The following is a 22783-nucleotide window of genomic DNA, read 5'->3' as shown; positions in this document are numbered from 1 at the left end:
CAGACTGATGACTCTCGTCAGGATCTTTTTGAGTTTTGGATTCTGTCGAGGAAGGAAATTCTATAATTTCAATTTTAGTATGCCTGCATAGCATGGTTTGGTGGCTATTACAGGGCAACAGACTAGTTTACTGGAGATGGTTTGTGTCTATGTGGGTTAACATACTTCAAGGTAAGAGAATAGGAGGTTCATAGTTTAGTTTATTCGAGGTGCTTGTGTGCATGTTTGTCAGGTTTTTCAAGGACATGGATTTGATCTGGAAGATGAAATCCTGGAATCTCTTGACTGTAAAGGAGTAGAGGTAGTAAACGAAGACTTGTGCCATAGGGATGCAGTTTACCACAACCAAGTTGGTGAAGATTAGGGACTGATAAAATGTGAGTAGATGGTGGTCTTTGCAAAAATATGGATTGTAGCTAGAAATGGTAATTTGAATTGTCACACCGTTGGGAATGACTCCTTGGATTAAACAGCAATTTTGGAATAATGTGCAAAACTAGGTTTTACAAATGATGTGGGAGCACTCTCATATTGACACAGGTTAAACGCTCATGGTAGAAAAGTAGGATACAGAAAACACAGTCATGAAAGGTCGGTTACACGATAAATCAAGTCCAATCTAAAAGCCGTAAATTCAACTAAATACCTAAGTATTACAACAACGAAGAACTTAAATTGGAAGGAACACACAGAAAATGCTGTGGGGAAGGCTAACCAAAGGCTGCGTTTTATTGGTAGGACACTTAGAAAATGTAACAGACGTACCAAGGAGACTGCCTACACTACGCTTGTCCGTCCTCTTTTAGAATACTGCTGCGCGGTGTGGGATCCTTACCAGAGAGGACTGACGGAGTACATCGAAAAAGTTCAAAGAAAGGCAGCACGGTTTGTATTATCACGAAATATGAGAGAGAGTGTCACAGAAATGATACAGGATTTGGGCTGGACATCATTAAAAGAAAGGCGTTTTTTATTGCAACGGAATCTTCTCACGAAATTTCAATCACCAACTTCCTCCTCCGAATGCGAAAATATTTTGTTGACGCCAACCTACATAGAGAAGAACAATCACCAAGATAAAATAAGGGAAATCAGAGCTCGTACGGAAAGATACAGGTGTTCATTCTTTCTGCGCGCTATACGAGATTGGAATAATAGAGAATTGTGAAGGTGGTTCGATGAACCCTCTGCCAGGCATTTAAATGTGATTTGCAGAGTATCCATGCAGATGTGGATGAAAATGGAATACAAACAAAGGTAAAGAAAAAAAAAGCAGAAAAATATTAAGAATATAAAAATACAAAATTTTGTTTCGTGGCTACTTGTTAATGTAATATCTGTTGGCTTCTGTATCAGAATTTTCAGCCAGTATAAAACAACGGAAAATCAATGATGGAATGACGACAATATTATGAAAAGTTAACTGCATCATTGTATAGATCTTCCAACTCTTAAATCACCAATATAAGATTGAAAATATTCACAGTATAAAATAGAACAGTCCAGCCTCAGTGGCCAGAGATAGTGACCATCTATGTCTGAATTGTGCTTGTGTGAAAGTGTGGGTGTCTTCTTCTTTAGAAGAGGGCTTTTTGGCTGAAAGCTCAAAAGCAGTCTTTTTGTCATGCCTGTCAGCAACTCAACACTTCCTATATATGGAAAATAGTAATCTATCATTTTCATAATATTGTCATTAGTCTTCAGCCAGTGTTCGTTTAGGCATTTTCCTGATGTTTTGTCAGCAGGAGTGGCTGGCATTGTCAAAGGTTCGCCTTCCACTGCTGATGGACAAATGGAGTTGAGCCCGAGGCAGTGATGATTATAAGTACGCCAAGCCAACGTCTGAAGGATATCCCCCAGTCATTACCATTGCGGTTCTTATTTTGTTGCTTGCAGTGATTATTCACTGCAGCTTGAGAATTCAGGGTCAGTAAACCTTGAGGGGGCGGGAAAAAAAATTCTACGCCAAGGAGGAGTTGTGCAACATAAATGAAAGCTGGTAGATGTGTTTTTACATCAAAGAGATGATGTGTATTCAAATTTTGCACTAGTCACATAACAGTGGTCTACTAGCTTCCACTATGAGTGTTCAAGTCAGGTTTCCTTTAAATACACACTCTAATGGTTGTGAGCATTAGTTACCTTTGAGATTGGACATGGTAAGCTGTTGTTAGTCAAGAATGCCTTTAAGGTGACAAAGATGTCATTATCAACATCTCACCGTGTTTGAACGAGGCCGTATAATAGGACTACAAGGTACTGGATGTTCCTTCTGCGATACTGCAGGTAGACATGGCACGAATGTAACCACTGTACTCGATTGCAGCAGTGCTGCTCACGAGAATGTACAGCCGCAAGAAGACTGGGCTTGGGACAGCCACGTGTTGCTACCGAAAGGAAAGACCATCACATTCGGCGTGCGAGTCTGGCACATCATACTGCATCTGCAGCAGCAATCTGAGCAGCAGTGAGCACCAGACTAACATAACAAACTGTTACAAATTGGTTACTTCAAGGACAGCTCCAAGCCAGATGTCATGTACCATGCATTCTGCTGAACCCAACCACCACCATTTGCGACTTCAGTGGTGTCAAGTGAGAGCTCAATGGAAGGCTGGGTGGAGGTCTGTTGTTTTTTTCTGATAAAAGCTGGTTCTACCTCTGTGCCAGTGAAATCCATGTGTTTATTAGGGGGAGGCCAGCTGAAAGCATGCAACCAACCTGTCTGCGTGGTAGATACACTGAACCTACACCTGGTGTTATGGTCTGGGGTATGATTTTGTACGACAGCAGAAGCATTCCCAAGGTTATCCTGTGCATCCTCACTGCCTTGCTGTACATCAATCTCGTGATTCAACCTGTTGTATTGCCATTCACAAACAGTATCCCAGGGAGCATTTTCCAATGGGATAATTCTTGCCCACATACTGCTGTTGTATCCCAACATGCTCTAAAGAGTGTTGACAAGCCTTAGCCTGCTTGATCACCAGATTCATCTCCAGTCAAGCACATATGGGACATTATCGGACAATAACTCCAGCATCATCCACAAATAGCATTAACTGTCCCTGTATTGGCCAACCAAGTGCAACAGGTATGGAGCTCCATCCCACAAACTTACATCCAGCACATGCACAACTCAATTTGTGCATGTCTGCATGCTTGCATTTAACATTCTGGCAGTTACACCTGTTATTAATGTATAAGCATTTCACCCTTGCAAGGCTTACCTGATTCTTACATTAAGCTGTGATCTTGCATTGTCAATCACTTAAGTATGTTACCTAAGGAAATGTATTCCTGAAATTTCATTAAACTTCATTAATTGCGTTACAGTGTTGTGATTTTCCCCCATCGGTGTACATATATAAACAACCATTGAGAAGATTACATTTCAAATGGAAATTCTGAACTGATACCAACACTCCTTAGCTGCTAGACATATTATTTTTACAGACACTACCTTACATTGTAATCACAAAAAAATATTTAAGCATATGAAATGCAGCCCCACTTTGAATTTGTTCTCGAATACATGATGAGTTACTGACATCCAAGCTCAAAATCACCCTATCTACTGTTAAAAGGTTGGCAGATGCTGGGAATCAGTGTGTTGGAAGAGCTCCTAAGAGACATGTATCTGTGATACCAGTACTTCAAGTATTATCATTTCCTGTGGATCCTGTCTCCTCTCCAGAAAGTACAGTATCTATCACTACTCGTTCAACTGACTGTGAGTGCAGTGTCACTGGTAGATCTACCCATCCCATATAAGGTGGACAGGGACCCGGGAGGTCTCAGGGTTCTGTACTGATCCCCCTAACCAACAAGTTTGATGTGTTGCCTTTCACTGACACTGAAATAGTGGGACTCACTTCACCTGTTTCGCAAAAACCTATTTTGTACGGTGTCAAGAGGAGGCAAACATGAAAGGGTAGTGGTCTTATAAACAGTCACCAGTTCAAAAGCACTACAAATGATGGTTCCCCTTACGGAAATGGCAGCAAGAGACAGTCAAGGACACCATGTCCACTCAGTGTGTGTTCCTGGGACCTCATTCAACATGTTGAAGAGGCTATTTCAGCAGCCATTTAGGGGACAGGGTGCAACCAACTGCAAATTGTGGTGCACTCCGGAACAAATGATGCCTGTCATCTGGGCTTTGAGGTCATACTTTGGTCATTCTAGCAACTGATAATTTGCAACACTGTCCCCACAACTGATTATGGCGCTTTGGTTCAGAGTTGAGTAGAAGGACTGAAGCAGTGACTATGAAGGTTCTGTGATAAGCTAGGCTGCGACTTCCTTGACTTGTACCACAGGGTTGGCAACTGTAGCTCCCCCCCTTCCCAAAATGGGTCGTGTGTGCACTACACATTAGAGGCTGCTACTCAGACAGCCGACTTTGTGCGGGGTGCACACAAGAGTTTTTTAGTTTACGCGACTCTCCAACTAATCCAGATAACAATAGCTCAATAGCTGTAGGAAACCCAGAAGTAACAGTATGACATCAAAGGAAATGCCTCCCATGGGAGAGTGTATTGAAATCCTGCGAAACCATTTGCAACTAAGTGCTAGAATTTGATGCGCTTTTGAAGAACAGCAAAGCTCACATAACACTAGGTACAGAAAGCTGGTGAAACCTGAAATCGTCAGCAATGAGATTTTTCAAGATAATTAGAGTGTGTATCAAAAGATTAGGCAAATGGGAAATGGAGATGGTGTACCTGTTGCAGTAGACAAGAAACTCAACTCCACCGAGATAGAAAGTGAAGCTGTATGTGAGATTATTTGGGCAAAACTCATTATCAGAGGCACCATAAAATGATAATCTGATCCTTCTATCAATCACCAGACTCATCTCCTAATGAAATTCTCTGTTTACTTGTATGGGAGTTCCCCAATCATATTGAAATCATTGGTGGAGATTTTAATCATCCCACAATTAATTGGGAAGATTACACTTCTGTTAGTAGTGGGAATATAAGACATCCTGTGAAATATTTCTAAACACCTTCTCTGAAAACTACCTGGAACAGATGGTCAGGAACCCCACTCATGATGACTGGCATAATAGCAACAAGTAGATCTATTTGAGAATGTCCGCATCAAAACTCAAACCAGTGACCATGACGCAGTTGTGGCAACAATGACTACCGAAGTACAAATGACACCCAAAACAAGCAGGAAGATATGTACACTCACGTACAGGGGGGAAAAAACAGAACACCTAAAAAATTAGAGGTAGGACACTCACATTTTCAGTACATGTACTTTAGTATGTCCTGCAGACATAATTTGCATTTGAACCATGTCATCCCGGGAGTTCAAGGTCAACATTAATATTGTGGTGCAATACCACCTACTGGTAAAACGTGCATGCGTCTCTCGGTGTTGGTCATGGATCAGTGTTACTTAAGCAGACATGCAGGATGCCTCAGACACACATGTGCGAGCCATACTGTGACGGCAGGTTTGAAAGAGGACACACTATTGGCATGAGAGAATGTGATGCGTCCACCTGGGAAATTGCTGCTTACATGGGATGACGTGTTTCAGCAGTGCATTGGGTAGGCGCAGAATTGTTCAGGGAATGCCTTAGAACACGAGGGGATGGGTTAGGACAAACCAACCAGACCAGCCCCCGAGAAGGCCAAAACCACATCCCAATGGAATTGCAGGACAGACTTGTGTCCTCCTCGGCTCTGGCACAACAGTGGAACAGTGTAACACATCATACACTATCAGGGATGACAGTCTTTCGCCATTTATTATGGCATGGATTACATGTACATCACCGACTTGTCTGCCTACCTTTTACGAATGTGCAGAAACATACTAGATGGCAATGGTGTATGGAACGATGCCACTGGTGACAGGAATGGCATCATATAGTGTTTTCAGAAGAATCCAGGTTCCATTTGTTTGAAAACGATGGTCAAATTTTGGTTTGCTGCCAACAGGGGAAGTGGTATTGCAGTGACTTCATTTGCATAAGACATACAGTGCCAACTCAAGGCCATACACCATTAGTCGCAGTTGGTGCGTGTCCTGGGCACTGTGACAAGTGTCACCCACATGATTGGCATCCTGTGAACCATAGCCATACCCTTTCTGCACAACAGCCTAAACGAAATTTTTTCAGCAAGACAATTCATGACCACACGTCGCTGCATGAACACTTGCCTTCTTGGTGTCACAGGCTGTCAGCCTTTTGCCCTGGCCCACCAGGTCATCAGACTTGTCACGGAACAAAAATGTGTAGGATATGGTGAAACAACAGGTGCAGTGCTGTGACCCAATGCCAACCCCACAGAAGAAATTTGGAACCAGGTGAAAGAAGCATGGACAGTTATACCACAGGACACCATTCATCCTTATATGTGTAAATGCCATCACACAAGGAAAAAGTTACCTGGGCCCATAGTGGACACTGTGCCTACAAGGCAACAGGGCCCATGTTGACCAAAGGTTATAAATGTTAATCATTTCTGCAGAACATACTAATGTACATGTCCTGTGAATATGAACTTTCAGCACAGAGCAAGAGCAAGTAGAAGAACCATGGCTGAAGTTTAAATGAATATCTGACATCACACTGGATAGATATGCACCCAGTGAACAGTTTGTAATGGGAGGGAACCTCAATGATATTCAGTCACTGTAAATAAATTCCTAAAGAAACAGAGATTACTGCGTAATAAGTGTAAAACAAAGAGTAGAACTATAGACAGAGTGATGCTGAATGAAACCGATTGTCTGTCAAGAGAGCAATGCATACACCTTCAATGCTATTTCACAAAATCTAAAAAAATTCTGGTCATATGTAAAGGCTGTTAATGACACCAAAGTTAGTGTCCAGTCCCTAGCAAATGAGACAGGAACTGAAATTTAGGATAGCAAAGCAAAAGCTGAAATGCTTCACTCCAAATGTTCCTTTACAAAGAAAAGCCAAGGAGAATCGTCCCAAATTAATCCTTGTACCACTGAAAATATGAACAAAGTAAGTATTAGTGTCAGTGGTGTTGAGAAACAGCTGAAAGTATTAAAACTGAACAAAGTTCCGGGGCCCAATGGAATTCCTATCAGATTCTATACTGAATTTGCAGCTCATTTAGCCCTCTTCTTACTATAATCTATCGTAGATCCATTGAGAAAAACACCATGTCCAGTTCTTGAGGGGGGGGAAACACACACACACACACACACACACACACACACACACACACACAGGTTGCACCTGTCTACAAGATGTGATCCACAAAACTACCATCTAAACATAATGATCTATCTTGAACAGAATGACTTTCTCACTTCAACAGGCATGGATTTTGAAAACAACAATCATGTGAAACACAACTCGCACTTTTCTCACATGACATACTGAAAGCATTTGATCATGACAACCAGGTAGACGCAGTGTTTTTTGATTCCCGAAAAGCACTTGACTCAGTACCACACCTATACTTACTGCCAAAAGTATGATCATCAACTGAAATTTGTGACTGGACTGAGGACTTTATGCTACGGACAGCACAGTATGTTATCTTGGATGGACAGTCACCATCAGCTGTAGAAGTAACTTCACGTATGCTCAGGGAATGCTTTCTGTTCATATTGTATATTAATGACCTTGCAGAAAATATTAATAGTGAAGTCAGACTTTTTGCAGATGATCCAGTTATCTACAATGAAGTGCTGTGTGAAAAAATCTGTATAAATATGTGGTGCAAAGATGGCAACTTACTTTAAATGTTCAGAAATGTAAAACTGTGCACTTCACAAAATAAAAAACCATAGTGTCCTATGCCTATAACATTAACAAGCCACTGTTGGAACTGGTCGACTTGAACAAATATCTGGGTGTAACACTTTGTAGGGATATGAAATGGGATGATCACATAGGCTCAGCCGCAGGTGGATCAGGTGGCAGACTTTGGTTTATTGGTAGAATAATGGAGAGTTGCAATCTGTCTAGAAAGGAGAATGCTTACAAATTGATCAACTGTATGGGACCCGTACCAGATAAGACTAGCAGCGAATATATAACATATACAGAGAAGGGCAGCATGAACGGTCACAGGTTTGTTTGATTCATGGGAGAGTGTCATAGAGATACTGAAGGAATTGAACTGGAAGACTCTTTAAGAAAGACGTAAACTACCCCAAGAAAGTTTACTAACAAAGTTTCAAGAACAGGCTTTAAATGATTACTATGTACTGCTCCTATAGGGATGATGAGGATAAGATTAGAATAATTACTGCACACTCAGAGGCATTCAAACAATCTTTCCTCTCACACTCCATACAGTCGTGGAGTAGGAAGAAACCTTAATAACTGGTACAATTGGGTGTACCCTCTGCTGTGGACTTCACAATAGTTTTCAGAGTTCTTACAATCAGTCGGTTTCTAAATACACATATCTGAACAAATAACATGTGAAAAATTAGTTTCTGTATAACAAATTAGTCCAGAATAGGTACCAACTACAAACCCTTACCTGAAACAACAAATTTAAGAAATCCATTGGAAGTGGGTTTTCCACAGTCCACATTAAATATTCTTCTGTTGTCAACCCTTTCTCACTTGTTGCGTGTCTCCTGATATCTTTCATGACCATTTCCACATCTAACATTAAAGGAGAAATAAATTATTGAGTTGTATTTTTGGTTATACATCTTAAAACTTATCTTCAGCAAGTCAGAAATATGACTTCACATCTAAAGCAAATAATTTAGTACTGCATGCTGCAGAGAGAAGTAACAAATTGTATATTTAATTCAAAATTTCTTTCACATGCTTATTGCATCATCTGTTAGGATGGACTGAAACATGTAGCATCAAGTTAGAACTACAGAGAAAGAGAGAGCAATTGTATGCCACAATGACTATCAGTCAATAAGACTAATATGTCTAACACGATATAAAATGATACAAAGGCAAGTAAGAAATTTAACACTAGGAAAAACAGAGGGGTGAAAAGGAGAAAAAATAACTCATAAGGAATTACAACATCATCAGGGCACAAGACATGTGATCATCAACTAGAAAACAATCACTGAGGATGTATGTGGGCTTAGTATCAGTCACTCTAGTGTACTAGTAAATGAAACTATACAATTTGAAAAACTTGAGTTTACTTTTTGAAACTGTGGATACAACATACTGTGGTTTCATAAGACACACCTTTACGAGGACGCTGTGTTAAACACTAAAACAGTAACTAAAAAATGCGACTCATTCTTAGAGTGCAGAGGCACAGCAAATATTTTAATGTCACCTTTGAAATGTATGTCACTCACTGTATGAAGTGTTCGTGCAGTGTAGTTATTGCAAAGGCTAACAACAATATTACAGAAAGGACAGACTGTTACCATCCACCACGAGATGGCATTCGGTTGCAGACAGGCACAATGACAAAGACAGGTATAATATTTTAAGCTTTATCTGAAGTAGAGGAATAAACAAAAACAAAACAAAAAACCACACACACACGCACGCATGCGGACAAAACCAATGGACACTGGAGCCTGACTCCAACTGATGTGAGAAGTAATCTAAGGGGATGGGGGAAAGGAAAGGAAAGGAAAGGAAAGGAAAGGAAAGGAAAGGGGAGGGCGAAATATAGCAGCTTAGGGAAAATTGCTGTACTGACTGAAATGTGGGAGCATGCAAGGATGTGGTGGGGACAGGACAGGACTGCTAGGTGCACTGTCTGAGGGCTATCCTGGAGGAGGAGGGGGGGGGGTGACAAATAGGGGGTGACAAATAGTAGAGAAGAGAGGAGAGAAGTGGAAAAGACTGTAGGTGTGTTGGAGAAACAGATGACGTGTGTAGTTCTAGAGTGACAGCTGGGAAGGGGCAGCTAGGTGAAGGACAGAGACTAGCAAAGATTGAGGCCAGGTGCAGGGTTGTGCAAATGAAGGACATGTTGTAGGGAGAACTCTCGCCTGTGCTATTCACAAAACCTAGCATTAGTAAAAAAGTTCCAGATGGTGCAGTTTGTGAGGCAACTATGTCATCCAGCTGTTTGTTGACCACACTTAAGCCACTCATGCAGACAGGCAGCTTGTTAATTGCCATGCCCATGTAGAAAGCAGCACAGTGATTGCAGCTTAATTGGTAGGTTGCAGGGCTGCTTTCATAGGTGGCCCTGCCTTTGATGAGGTATGAAATGCCTGTGACAGGGCTGGGTTTTTTAAAGGTGGTATTGGGAGTCTGTAAGGGGACAGGTCTTGCACATAGATCTATTGTGGTGACATTAGCCATGAGGCAAGGGATGGATAGGGATAATTCATAGGTTCAGTGGGCAGCAAAATGCCTCTGTAGGAGGGGCAGAACAGATACTGTGTAGGATATTCCTCACTTCAGGGCACAGGAAAAGTAGTCAAAATTCTGGTGGAGAACGTGATTCAGTTGCTCCAGTCCTGGGTGGTACTGAGTGACATGAACAGTCCTCCGTGGCTGGACAGTGAGAATGTGGGAAGTGGTAGGTGGCTGAAGAGACAAAGCACAGGAGTTAGTTTTCTGGAAAAGTTGGGAGGGTATTATTGGTCTGTGAAGGCCTCATTGAGACCCTTACATATTTGGTGAGGACTTCTTATCACTGCAGATGTGGTTACGTTGGGTTGCTAGGCTGCATGGAAAGGACTTCTTGTTGTGGAACACGTAGCATCTGTTGAAGTGGAATTATTATTAGTGGCTGGTAGATCTGATATGGATGAAGGTTACAATGTAGCCATACTTGAGGTGGAGGTCACCATCAAGGAAAGTGGCTTGTCAGATTCATGTGGACCAGCTGAAGTGAATGGGGGAGAAGGTGTTGAGCTTCTAGAGGAATGTGGATAGTGTGTCCTCATACACGGTCATGAAGATGTCATCAATGAATCTGAACCAGGTAAGAGGGTTTCAAATTATGGGTGGTTAGGAAGGGGTCCCCTAAGACAAACCATGAGTAGCTTACCACAGCATGGTCCCATGCAGCTGCCCATTGCTGTAACAGGCACTTGTTTGTAGGTGATGTCTCCAAAGGAGAAGTAACTGTGGAAAAAATAAATGGTAATGTCGTGTGGCTAGGGCCTCCCGTCGGGTAGACCGAGGATACAGTTGGCCATGGTGACTGGAAAGGAGGTTGTAAATTTGGGGTAGGTCTGGCATTGGGAAAGGGAGTGTCCCAAGAGCAGCAAGCCTGTGAGCATTGGGGGATGCTAGCATAAAGTGAGGTGGCTTTGACAGTGACAGTAAGGGCACTGGATGGTAAAGGAACAGGAAAAGTGAAAGTCAGTGGAGGAATTGGTTGGTGTCTTTTATATAGAACAGTAGGTTACAGGAAATACCTCCATCAACATCAAACTTACCGGCCACCAACAACATCTCCACTCCGACAACTGCCCCCCATGAAGCATTGCATGTACCGCTATCTGCAACGGATTTATGGTCTTTTTTTCTCTCAATTTTTATTTTATTGATAACTTAACATGAACTGCAATTTACTGTTGTGTGTTCAACTAGCTTTTTGCTATAAATATTAGCTGTTTACTCCTTGTTCAATCGTGACTGTCCCCCCACCCCCTCCACCCACTCCCCGCACACACACACGCACGCACGCACGCACGGAAATGAACAAATTGCAGTACAGTCATTAACAGTAAATAAAGATGCATTGTCAGAAAGCTAGTAATCAAAATTACTCAAAAGTAAAATATTTAACCAAGAAGAATCTTTATGTTCCACCTCAACAACTTTCATTGAATTAACAGATACATGAATTTATTTTTACTGCTGAAGTCTCACAGCCAGATGAGAACTTTTAGGAAAATATCTGAGATGACTACAGATACTAATGAATACTGTAAAAAATTCTTGACCTTATGGTGACACCAAACTAAAGTAAAACATGAGTATCACATCAACAAGATGTTACACCGCTTCACTGTGCCTCTTACAACTTCTTACACAAAATTTCAATCCCCGCCTACCTACTTGGAAAGAAAGGAGCAACAGAGTGCCATGCTGCATCCCTTAACTTGACAGCCAGTAGTCACTGGCTAGATTTTAGGTGAAAGTTTCACACGAAAGTTTCACACGAAAGTTTCACACGAAAGTTTCACACGAAAGTTTCACACGAAAGTTTCACACGAAAGTTTCACACTATTAAAGCACTACACACTGCAACACTAGGTAAAGAAAGTGAGGAAGCAGTCCGCGTCAGTCTAGACATCAACATGGAAAAAAGGGACTGTGCATTAAATTTTTGGTCATGTCAGGACCTAAAGCAGGGTTAGTTTTTGCCTTGGGTGCATTTTTCCATTTCAAGAACTAACTTCCTAATCATAGTATCTCTGTTTTAGTTACAAAATCAACTTTCAATAAATGTATAGCCATATTTCTGACTTTATATGTACGTGCAAATAACATACCAACTTCACCGTACGGATCTAGAGAGAGTTCTTTAGATGATTTATTTTCACGGCGTACAAATAATAGAACATCAATCATGTGCTGCAACTCTTCTTCTGTGAGGACACCATCTCTATCACCATCAAAAACTTTAAAACAAACTGAAACAAAATTTATGAAACTGCAAGATTACTCATCATTATTATTAAAAAGTTATGTTAAGAAGTTATCAACTGAGAGTGCAAGTATTTATCCTTGTTGATTCACTACAATGTTACATTTGTCAATAAAAATAACTTAGAAACATAAATGCAGATCTAGATAATTTTTTTATGTAGATATTCAAAAAGTTATCTGACTTGCCATTACCAAATGAGCACAGAACTGCATCAGCTATACAAGTCCATTATATACTCACACTTTTGCCTCTCAGTGAGAGGGCCCCTGCACGCAGCAGATACACCGCACGCCATTTCCTTGAAGTCAATGTGGCTGTCCCTGTTCTCGTCAAACGCAGCGAAGACCCCGGCACAGACGGACAAGGGCACTGGGGGGCTGACCAGAGGCACCAGCGTGTCCAGGTCAAGCTTCCCCGTGCGTGACTGGCCCTTCAAAAGCCAGTAGCGCTTCTCCAGCTCGATGATGTCACTCTCTTCCACTGAAACGCAAATCATTTTTTAACTACACTGGAAGAACACTATTATAAAAGTAATGTGTCTAATAAACTAACAAATGTTGCACAGATGCATACCCTTCTCTCTAAATCCCTTTTTCATTCGGTCACTTGCTCATGTTACGAGGGCTCTTCAAAAAATAAGTGACATTATAATGGCAGCCCAAATTAACTTTTATTGAACGCTGCTCTACACTTCAAACTGACAAAGGAAAGTGACTATTTTTCCACAGTCACTGAGTCCAACCAAATAACACACGAAATGTTCTACTGACCATTCAATCCTTTGACGACAGAAATATAGTCCTCGTCAGGGAGCAATACGAGAAGTGCCATGTGGACATCCTTATAGCTGGAAAATCGATTTCAAATTGCCAAAAAGATGGAAATTGTGAGGTACTGGGCCTGGACTGTATGACAGATGCTTCCAAATTTCCCATCAAAAACTATAAAGCAAAGCTCATATTTGTACTCAGAGTAGAGAGTTGTACACAGAGTTGGGTGTTGTACTGTCACACAGAAAAATAATGTCTTCAGTGATGTTCCACACTTCTAGTTCTCTACATCACTGTGCAGTGATGTCAGTGCTGCACAGTGTAAAAATGGAAGTAATGGTTGTGTTCTTTGCCATAAACTCTGTCAAAAGAACTCCTTCACAGCTGAAGGAATCACTGGCTCTGACCATCCCTGCTGATGCCACAACATTGCATTTCTTCGACAGATTCGAAGAGGGTCTCCACATTCTACAGATGCTCTCGTTCCCACAGGTGTGAAGCGTTGGGCCATGTAACGATGTGGCTTATGAAATCATTGCCTTCCACTGACTAATGACAGAAGAAATCTAGAGATACAGTGAACTTCGCATCTTTGTATGCAGGCAACACTGAAAGCAAAAACCAGCTTGAGCATAATATTCAATACTGCAGACGATCTCTGACAATGGAATGAGCACTGACTATTGAGATGTGCATCTGCCAAGCAATGTTCTCTATAATATGTCTACAGTTGCTAAGAAGTTATTCCTCAATTATCTGGACAGTGTTGTCAGTGGTCAAGGTCAATGGCCTTCCTTCCTGATTGGTAACACCCACGTCCATCAAATTTTTGGCACCATTCCACTACAGCTGAATATGCCACTTGGTCCATGTATCACCAGAATTCCACACTCAATCTGTGAGCAATTTAGGCTTTGGCCCAGAAGAACCTTACTGCCTCAGGTACTTCAACTTTGGAGCACATTTCCAGTTGCTGTGCCATTTCAATTGCACATACTGACGCACCCATTATCCGTGCTGCAGCACAATGGTGTCTGCAGGAAACCTAGATAATGTATTCTCTTTTGACACTGCATTACTATTTTTTTTCTTTTTTTTTTTGTGCAATGATCTTAGCATGGGCAGATCTGTGTAACTTACTTTCCCAATCATTATGTATATACAAACAGAAAACCTCCACTTGTGATCCACACAGTCATCAGCTCAGATAACACATTATCCACTTATATGAAAAACCTTCAACATTAGTGCAACTATAATTCTGTCTCACCTGCATTCTCACATTCCACAGCTATGATCATGTGCTAAATACTTTTCATACCACCTCAAACATGTGGATGAGCTGCTCCTCTTTAAGATTTACATCAAATATTTCTGGCAATATAATTGAAATACAGCTGTCCAATAGCTTATGCATAAACTGTCACACAACAGCGAGAGGCTCCTGGTTCCTATGTGAGACTTCACACAAACATAAAACCAAAATCTTTTTCATTAATCTCATCCCAGATGCTTTTCCCATAAAACTGAGATCTGCGTTGTTCATTTACTACCAGGTGACAAACTAAGCAGATGTAATGTACAGAAACAGCAATATAGTCCTCCAATATGAAGTAGTAGCTCAAAATGTGTTGGAACTGAAGAAAATATTGAGAATGAAGATGAGATGTTACTAGTAACAATAACCCTAACTTACAAGATAAAGTTATGGATAGTTAATTACAAAAGGCCTGTTAATAATGTAAATCTAGACACATGCACATTAAAAAAGCACATAAAGTGAAAGTTACACAGAACAAGACAACCAAATGAAATAAAAGACAACGAGGCAGGTGAGCAAACATCAGTTCCCATTCCCCCACCCCCGCCTCTCTCTCTCACTCTCTCTCTCTCTCTCTCTCTCTCTCTCTCTCTCTCTCTCTCTCGTATATATGCATATATATATTTTCAACATATAAACTCATCAACAATAACATGCCTGATTTTCTTTTAATATGAAGACTTACAATGAGTCACACCAGCAAGTGTTTGGTAGAAGGTTGGTGTTTCCAATTCATTGCTTAGAGTAACAGTACACGGCTCCGACAGCAACCAACGGCTCAATGAGGTCGCATCACGACGTGACAAGAGCCAGTCCCGGAATTCTTCGTATGACACACGATCTTTCTGGAGGGGAAAAAAATACAATTTTATGGAAGCCAAAGATATAAGGAGGATACCAGAATTTTCTGTTTTGTAAACCGATTACTAGAAGGCAGCCACAAATTTTGACTCATTTACATACATTAAATCACACACAATATATAGAAAAAGGAACATTCCCTGTAAGTAGAAATTACAGTTGTTCTAATCTGTAGCATAGTCTTCATATAAAAACAGAAAAAAATAATAAATTACCACTATAAAAAGATTGCCAGATGCACTAACACTCATCCTGAAATGTCAAATGGACAATGGGTTCTTCATAGGAAGTGGAGGTAATGGCTTGCACTTTCAAACTATTGTTATACAGTTGGGAAAGGAGAAGAGATACAGAGGGAGCGGCATAAAAAATTTACATCATAAGAGGTGCTAAAGAATGAAATAAAGAGGCATAAACGAAGATAAAAACAAAAAATAAATAATGAGTTAAAGACAAGAAAATTAACAAATCTGAAGCTAATACCGAAGGGGGGGGGGGGGGGGGGGACAGAAGCGGGAAAACTAGGGTCAGAAAACGGGAAATGGGGAGGTGCGTAACAATACCAAGATCTACTGGAGACTCAACTCTCAGGACTGTAATCAGTGATTAGGAGTCAGTTCTTATGATTAAAGCACATCAGAGGAGTTCTCTTGTTGTTAATATACCTCCTGACCCTCACCTCAATGCAAATGTTATATAGGAGAACAAACACAGAATACATGCAAGAGAAATGGGAATACAAAGTATGTGAGAAGAAGGGAAAGAATGGAACAGATAGAAGGAGAACAATAACAACAGACAAGAGGAGTGTATGTTGAAAACTGATGATATTTTGAAAAGGATAGAATGCTATTTACCATAGAGCAGATATGTTGAGTGACAGACAGGCACAACAAAAAGACAGCTAAACAAGTGAGCTTTCTTCCAAAAAGCCTCCTCCCAAAAAAAACACACACACACGCGCACACACACACACACACACACACACACACACACACAAAGCACAAGTCGCACACATAACCAATGCTTCTAGCCTCTGAGGCCGGACTGTGAGCAATTGTGCATGATGAGAGAAGCAAAATGGGTGGTGGACATCATGATGAGGCTGGGCTGGGGAGAAGGATGGGGGGGAGGGGGGGGGGCTGGAGGCAGGGATAGAAGGATAGGAATGGACACTGGTCAGGTGCTACTTGTGGGAGCACACAGAGACATGCTGGGAACAGGGCAGAGCCACTAGGTGCAGTCGTGGGGGTTAGATGGGGGGAGAGGGAGAGGGAGAGGGAGGGGAAGGGGAAGGGAACAGAAAGGAGAAGATCAGGGAAGTAAAAATATTTGTTGGTACATTGGTAGAGAGGTGGCCCAATAAGGGTGAGGTGAGGTGAATTGGGAGCAGGTGATAGGACAGAAAGAACGGAAACTATTGGGTGCAGGGTGTGGTAACAAAAGGTTACCATACGCCGAAGCCAGAACGATATCAGGACAGAAGAATGTGTTGTACTGATAACTTCCAGGCCTCACACTTAAAGTTCCCATCTCTGGCTGTAACCCTTCTTTGCATCAGTGCCTATACCAGTTCCAAACTGAACAATCCATAGCCCTCACCCACCTAATCCTTCACCTACACATCAACTCAGACAATGAACACACCTGTCAACTCCTATCCTTAATAAAAGTCCTCAATCTTTCCTCTCCCACATCCACACTGGCTGTTCAGAGCATCCTCCTACAGGCCAACCACAAATTAGAACAGCATGCCACCCTCCACCTCAAAAAACTATCCAATCTCCTGGTTTCCCACCTCCGGAAAGGCAACTCACTCACCCTCCACAACCTTTCCAGCAAACCTCAACCTCCTCTCATTGCACACAGACCCAGTCTCTCCCATCTACTCAATCTCCCACTTCCAGCTCCACTCCCCCCAAAACCTCAAAATTCTAATCAATACAATCTGGAACCACAACAACCTAATTCAGCAGTTAACCTTTCCTCCAAACCTCTCTCCCAATCCGAAACCTCTGTCCCATCCAAAGGCCTCACCTTCAGCCCTACTCCCAGATTCAACCAAACAACCCTCATCAAAGATTTACTGTCCTAAACTCGTACTCTCTGCTGGAAATATCACTTTGCCATGAAGAAAAATAATCCTACTCCTAATGATCCAACTCCCCAAGACACTATCCAAATTGAACCCTGCCTGGAACAGTTCCGTCCTCCATCAAAGCAGGACCCACGTCCTCTTCCTCGAAATCACCCTCTCCAAACCTTCCAGGAATTTCTCACTTCCAGCCTTGCCTCTCAATCCTTCTTGAAAAACCTTAATCCTACTCTCAACATCACCACTGCTGAAGCCCAGGCTATCTGTGATCTGAAGGCTGACCGATCCATTGTCATTCTTCCGGCGGACAAGGGTTCCACAACCGTGGTACTTTATCGTCGGGAGTATGTGGCTGAGGGACTGCATCAGCTTTCAGACAACACTACACACAAAGTTTGCCAAGGTAATCCCATTCCTGATGTCCAGGCGGAGCTTCAAGGAATCCTCAGAACCTTAGGCCCCCTACAAAACCTTTCACCTGACTCCATCAACCTCCTGACCCCACCGACACCCCGCACCCCTACCTTCTACCTACTTCCTAAAATTCACAAACCCAATCATCCCGGCCGCCCCATTTTAGCTGGTTACCAAGCCCCCACAGAACGTATCACTGCCTACGCAGATCAACACCTTTAACCCATTACGTGCAGTCTCCCATCCTTCATCAAAGACACCAACCACTTTCTCGAACGCCTGGAATCCTTACCCAATCTGTTACCCCCAGAAACCATCCTTGTAACCATTGATGCCACTTCCTTATACACAAATATTCCACATGTCCAGGGCCTCACTGTGATGGAGAACTTCCTTTCATGCCGATCACCTGCCACCCTACCTAAAACCTCTTTCCTCATTACCTTAGCCAGGTTCATCCTGACTCACAACTTCTTCACTTTCGAAGGCCAGACATACCAACAATTAAAGGGAACAGCCATGGGTACCAGGATGGCCCCCTCATACGCCAACCTATTTACAGGTCGCTTAGAGGAAGCCTTCTTGGTTGCCCAGGCCTGCCAACCCAAAGTTTGGTACAGATTTATTGATGACATGTTCATGATCTGGACTCACAGTGAAGAACTCCAGAATTTCCTCTCCAAGCTCAACTCCTTTGGTTCCATCAGATTCACCTGGTCCTACTCCAAATCCCATGCCACTTTCCTTGACGTTGACCTCCATCTGTCCAATGGCCAGCTTCACACATCCGTCCACATCAAACCCACCAACAAGCAACAGTAGCTCCATTATGACAGCTGCCACCCATTCCATATCAAATGGTCCCTTCCCTACAGCCTAGGTCTTTGTGGCAAACGAATCTGCTCCAGTCGTGAATCCCTGAACCAACAACATGAAAACAGCTTTTGCAACCCGCAACAACCCTCCCGACCTGGTACAGAAGCAAATAACCAGAGCCACTTCCTCTTCCCCTCAAACCCAGAACCTTCCACAGAAGAACCCCAAAAGTGCCCCACTTGTGACAGGATACTTTCCGGGACTGGATCAGACTCTGAATGTGGCTCTCCAGCAGGGATACGACTTCCTCAAATCCTGCCCTGAAATGAGCTCCATCCTTCATAAAATCCTCCCCACTCCACCAAGAGTGTCTTTCCGCCGTCCACCTAACCTTCGTAACCTCTTGGTTCATCCCTACCCTCTGACTCCTACCTTTGTAACCACCCCCGGTGAAAAACCTGTCCCATGTACCCTCCCACCACCACCTACTCCAGTCCTTAAACCGGAAGGTGTACACGATCAAAGGCAGAGCCACGTGTGAAAGCACCCACGTGATTTACCAACGGACCAGCCTACACTGTGAAGCTTTCTGGCACAGTGTTACACCGTCCGGGTTATTTGGATACTTCCCACTAACACCAACATGTCAGAACTCCGGAGATGGGAACTTGTCCTTCAGTATATTCTCTCTTCCCGTTACCCACCAGGCCACAACCTCTGCTAATTTCAAGTTGCCGCCGCTCATACCTCACCTGTCATTCAACAACATCTTTGCCTCTGTACTTCCCCCTCGACTGACATCTCTGCCCAAACTCTTTGCCTTTACAAATGTCTGCTTGTGTCTGTATATGTGCGGATGGATGTGTGCGCGTGCGGGTATACCTGTCCTTTTTCCCCCTAAGGTAAGTCTTTCCGCTATCATGATTGGAATGACTCCTTACTCTCTCCCTTGAAACACACATCCTTCCATCTTTCCCTCTCCTTCCCTCTTACCTGATGAAGCAACTGTGGGCTGTGAAAGCTTGAATTTTGTGTGTGTGTGTGTGTGTGTGTGTGTGTGCGTGTGTGTGCCTATCAACATACCAACGCTTTCGTTTGGTAAGTTACATCATCTTTGTTTTATATATAAGCGTTGGTATGTTGATGGACACACAAACAAACACAAACACACACACAAAATTCAAGTTTTCGCAACCCATGGTTGCTTCACCAGGAAAGAGGGGAGGAGAGGGAAAAACGAAAGGATGTGGGTTTTAAGGGAGAGGGTAAGGAGTCATTCCAACTCCGGGAGTGGAAAGACTGACCTTGGGGGGAAAAAGGGACACGTATACACACACACACACACACACACACACACACACACACACACACACACGACAGGGCTCCTTTCACAGGTGGCCCAGCTTGTGGTGGGGTACGATAAGCTTGTGACAGCAGAGGAGTAGGAAGTGCTGGGTGGGTGGATAAGGCAGGTCTTACACATGGACCTTCCACAGGGATATGATACCTGCGGCAAAATGTTGGGATTGGGAATGGCATAGAGATGGCCAAGGATGTTGTGGGGCTGGATGGGACCACTGCTTTGGGAGGTTGGGGCAGGATATTGGGTAGAATGTCCCTCATTTCAGGCATTATTGTTGGTGTTGTGGTCTTCAATCCAGAGGCTGGTTTGCTGCAACTCTCCATGCTACTCTATCCTGTGCAAGCTCCTTCATCTCCCAGTACCTACTGCAACCTACATCCTTCTGAATATGTTAAGTGTATTCATCTCTTGGTCTCCCTCTAAGATTTTTACCCTCCATGCTGCCCTCCAATACTAAATTGGTGAACCCTTGATGCCTCAGAATATGTCCTACCAAGTGATCCCTTTTTCTAGTCAAGTTGTGCCATAAATTTCCCTTCTCCCCAGTTCTATTCAATACCTCCTCATTAGTTATGTGATCTACCCATCTAATCTTCAGCATTCTTCTGTAGCACCACATTTCGAAAGCTTCTATTCTCTTCTTGTCTAAACTATTTATCATCCATGTTTCACTTCCATGCCTTGATAATAGATATAATGAAAGCCACCAATGAACGATGAGGTTCTGTGATTCCAATCCAGGGCAGTATTGGGTGATAAAGGGAGCACTCTTTGTAGCTGATACTTGGGGGTTGGGGAAGATTTGTGTGTGTGTGTCTGTGTGTGTGTGTGTGTGTGTGTGTGTGTGTGTGTGTGTGTGGGAGGGGTGGGGGGGGGGGGGGGGGGGAGGAATATGTTTGTGGACAAAGTCTGGGGAATAGTGCCCATCCAAGAAGGTCATTAGGAGATCTTCAGCACACTGGACAAGGGAGTTCACGTCACTGTGGATACTACTTATCGGAGAGAGAGCAGCTGTCAAAATGCAAGTACTGTTGGTGGGTTTAATGTGTACAGAGGTGTGGATGAAGCCATCAGAGAGCAGGAGGTCAACATCCAAGAAAGTGGCATGCTGTGGTGAGGTGGACCGTAAGTAAGAGCATGAGATCTACTTGCTATTGTGAATATATTTGTGCGTGTGTGTGTGTGTGTGTGTGTGTGTGTGTGTGTGTGTGTGTGTGTGTGTTTCCTTTCTGAAGATGACTTCAGCTGAAAACGAAATTTTTCCATTTTTTCAAATTTCCCTGATATTTCCGATACGTTTGAAATTCCCTGATTTCCAGAACTTGTGGCAATCCCGATTACAGAACTGTGAGGAATTCTAAATGTGAATCAATAAGAAAAAGACAATGTCATGTATTCCTGGAATGCAATCAAATGTGGTTAGGTGGAAAGGGGGGAAAGATCACATAACAAGCTTGATTTCAATGGCTGGTTCACAACCTGTGTCATTTGGATACTACCATCCACCTCCAGCTTTTCTGAATTGCACAGATGGGGAGTTATCCTTACAACACATTTTCCACTTCCAAAATCTTCTCAGCCTCAACATACGGTAACTTAGTGTTCCCCCAGCCAATAGATTCTGTCAACTGTCATGTCTCCTCCTCTCATTTCACATCTCTTGATCTTCACTTGGTACTACTTCTACCAACACATCCACCCATCTTTTCTCCTTCCCTCCTCATCTTCTCTTCCATTCCATTCCATTCCTCCCACACAATCTCCTCCTGCTTCCGTTCGACATGACACAGTTGTCTTCTGTGTAGAGCAGCTGGAAATTGCAGTCATGTGTGCATGAGATCTACTTGCTAGTGTGTGTGTATATATATAGTTATAATAGAGAGAAACATTCCACGTAGGAAAAATATATCTAAAAACAAAGATGATGTGACTTACCAAATGAAAGTGCTGGCAGGTCGACAGACACACAAACAAACACAAACATACACACAAAATTCAAGCTTTCGCAACAAACTGTTGCCTCATCAGGAAAGAGGGAAGGAGAGGGAAAGACGAAAGGATGTGGGTTTTAAGGGAGAGGGTAAGGAGTCATTCCAATCCCGGGAGCGGAAAGACTTACCTTAGGGGGAAAAAAGGACGGGTACACACACACACACACACACACACACACACACACACACACACACATATACAGACACAAGCAGACATATTTAAAGACAAAGAGTTTCTTTGTCTTTAAATATGTCTGCTTGTGTCTGTATATGTGTGTGTGTGTGTGTGTGTGTGTGTGTGTGTGTGTGTGTGTACCAATCCAGAAGTTTGAGTAGTGCAGCACGACAATTCACATGCAACATTGATATCAAAGGTCATTCAACCTTTGGTGAGGTAGGTCATAAGAGAATTAGAGATGGGTGACATTTACCAGAACTGATAAAATACTACTTTTACTGAATCATACTTGTTACACAATAATGTTTTCGTCCCTGGTTCTCATTATATTTTTAATGTTCGGCCTATAGGATTTGCCAATGGAAAAATGGGTTTTCACCATTCACCTCTCTCTCT

The 22783-nt window shown here is 42.6% G+C and overlaps 1 protein-coding gene across 1 annotated transcript in view; it reads right to left on the bottom strand.

Moving 5' to 3' along the window:
• LOC126418980 (ubiquitin carboxyl-terminal hydrolase 32) overlaps window positions 1-22783 on the bottom strand; it is a 245455-nt gene that overhangs the window by 188358 nt on the left and 34314 nt on the right. Inside the window, exons 5-8 of the mRNA XM_050086028.1 lie at window positions 15355-15510; window positions 12819-13058; window positions 12421-12561; window positions 8502-8629 (exon numbers count right to left, since the gene is read on the bottom strand). Of these exons, the coding sequence (XP_049941985.1) occupies window positions 8502-8629; window positions 12421-12561; window positions 12819-13058; window positions 15355-15510 (665 nt within the window). The remainder of the gene's footprint in view (window positions 1-8501; window positions 8630-12420; window positions 12562-12818; window positions 13059-15354; window positions 15511-22783) is intronic.

Source organism: Schistocerca serialis, chromosome 9 (assembly GCF_023864345.2).
Source record: "Schistocerca serialis cubense isolate TAMUIC-IGC-003099 chromosome 9, iqSchSeri2.2, whole genome shotgun sequence".
NCBI lineage: Eukaryota > Metazoa > Arthropoda > Insecta > Orthoptera > Acrididae > Schistocerca > Schistocerca serialis.
Note: the sequence above shows the minus strand (reverse complement) of the source record. Positions and strands in the feature narration are given on the sequence as shown.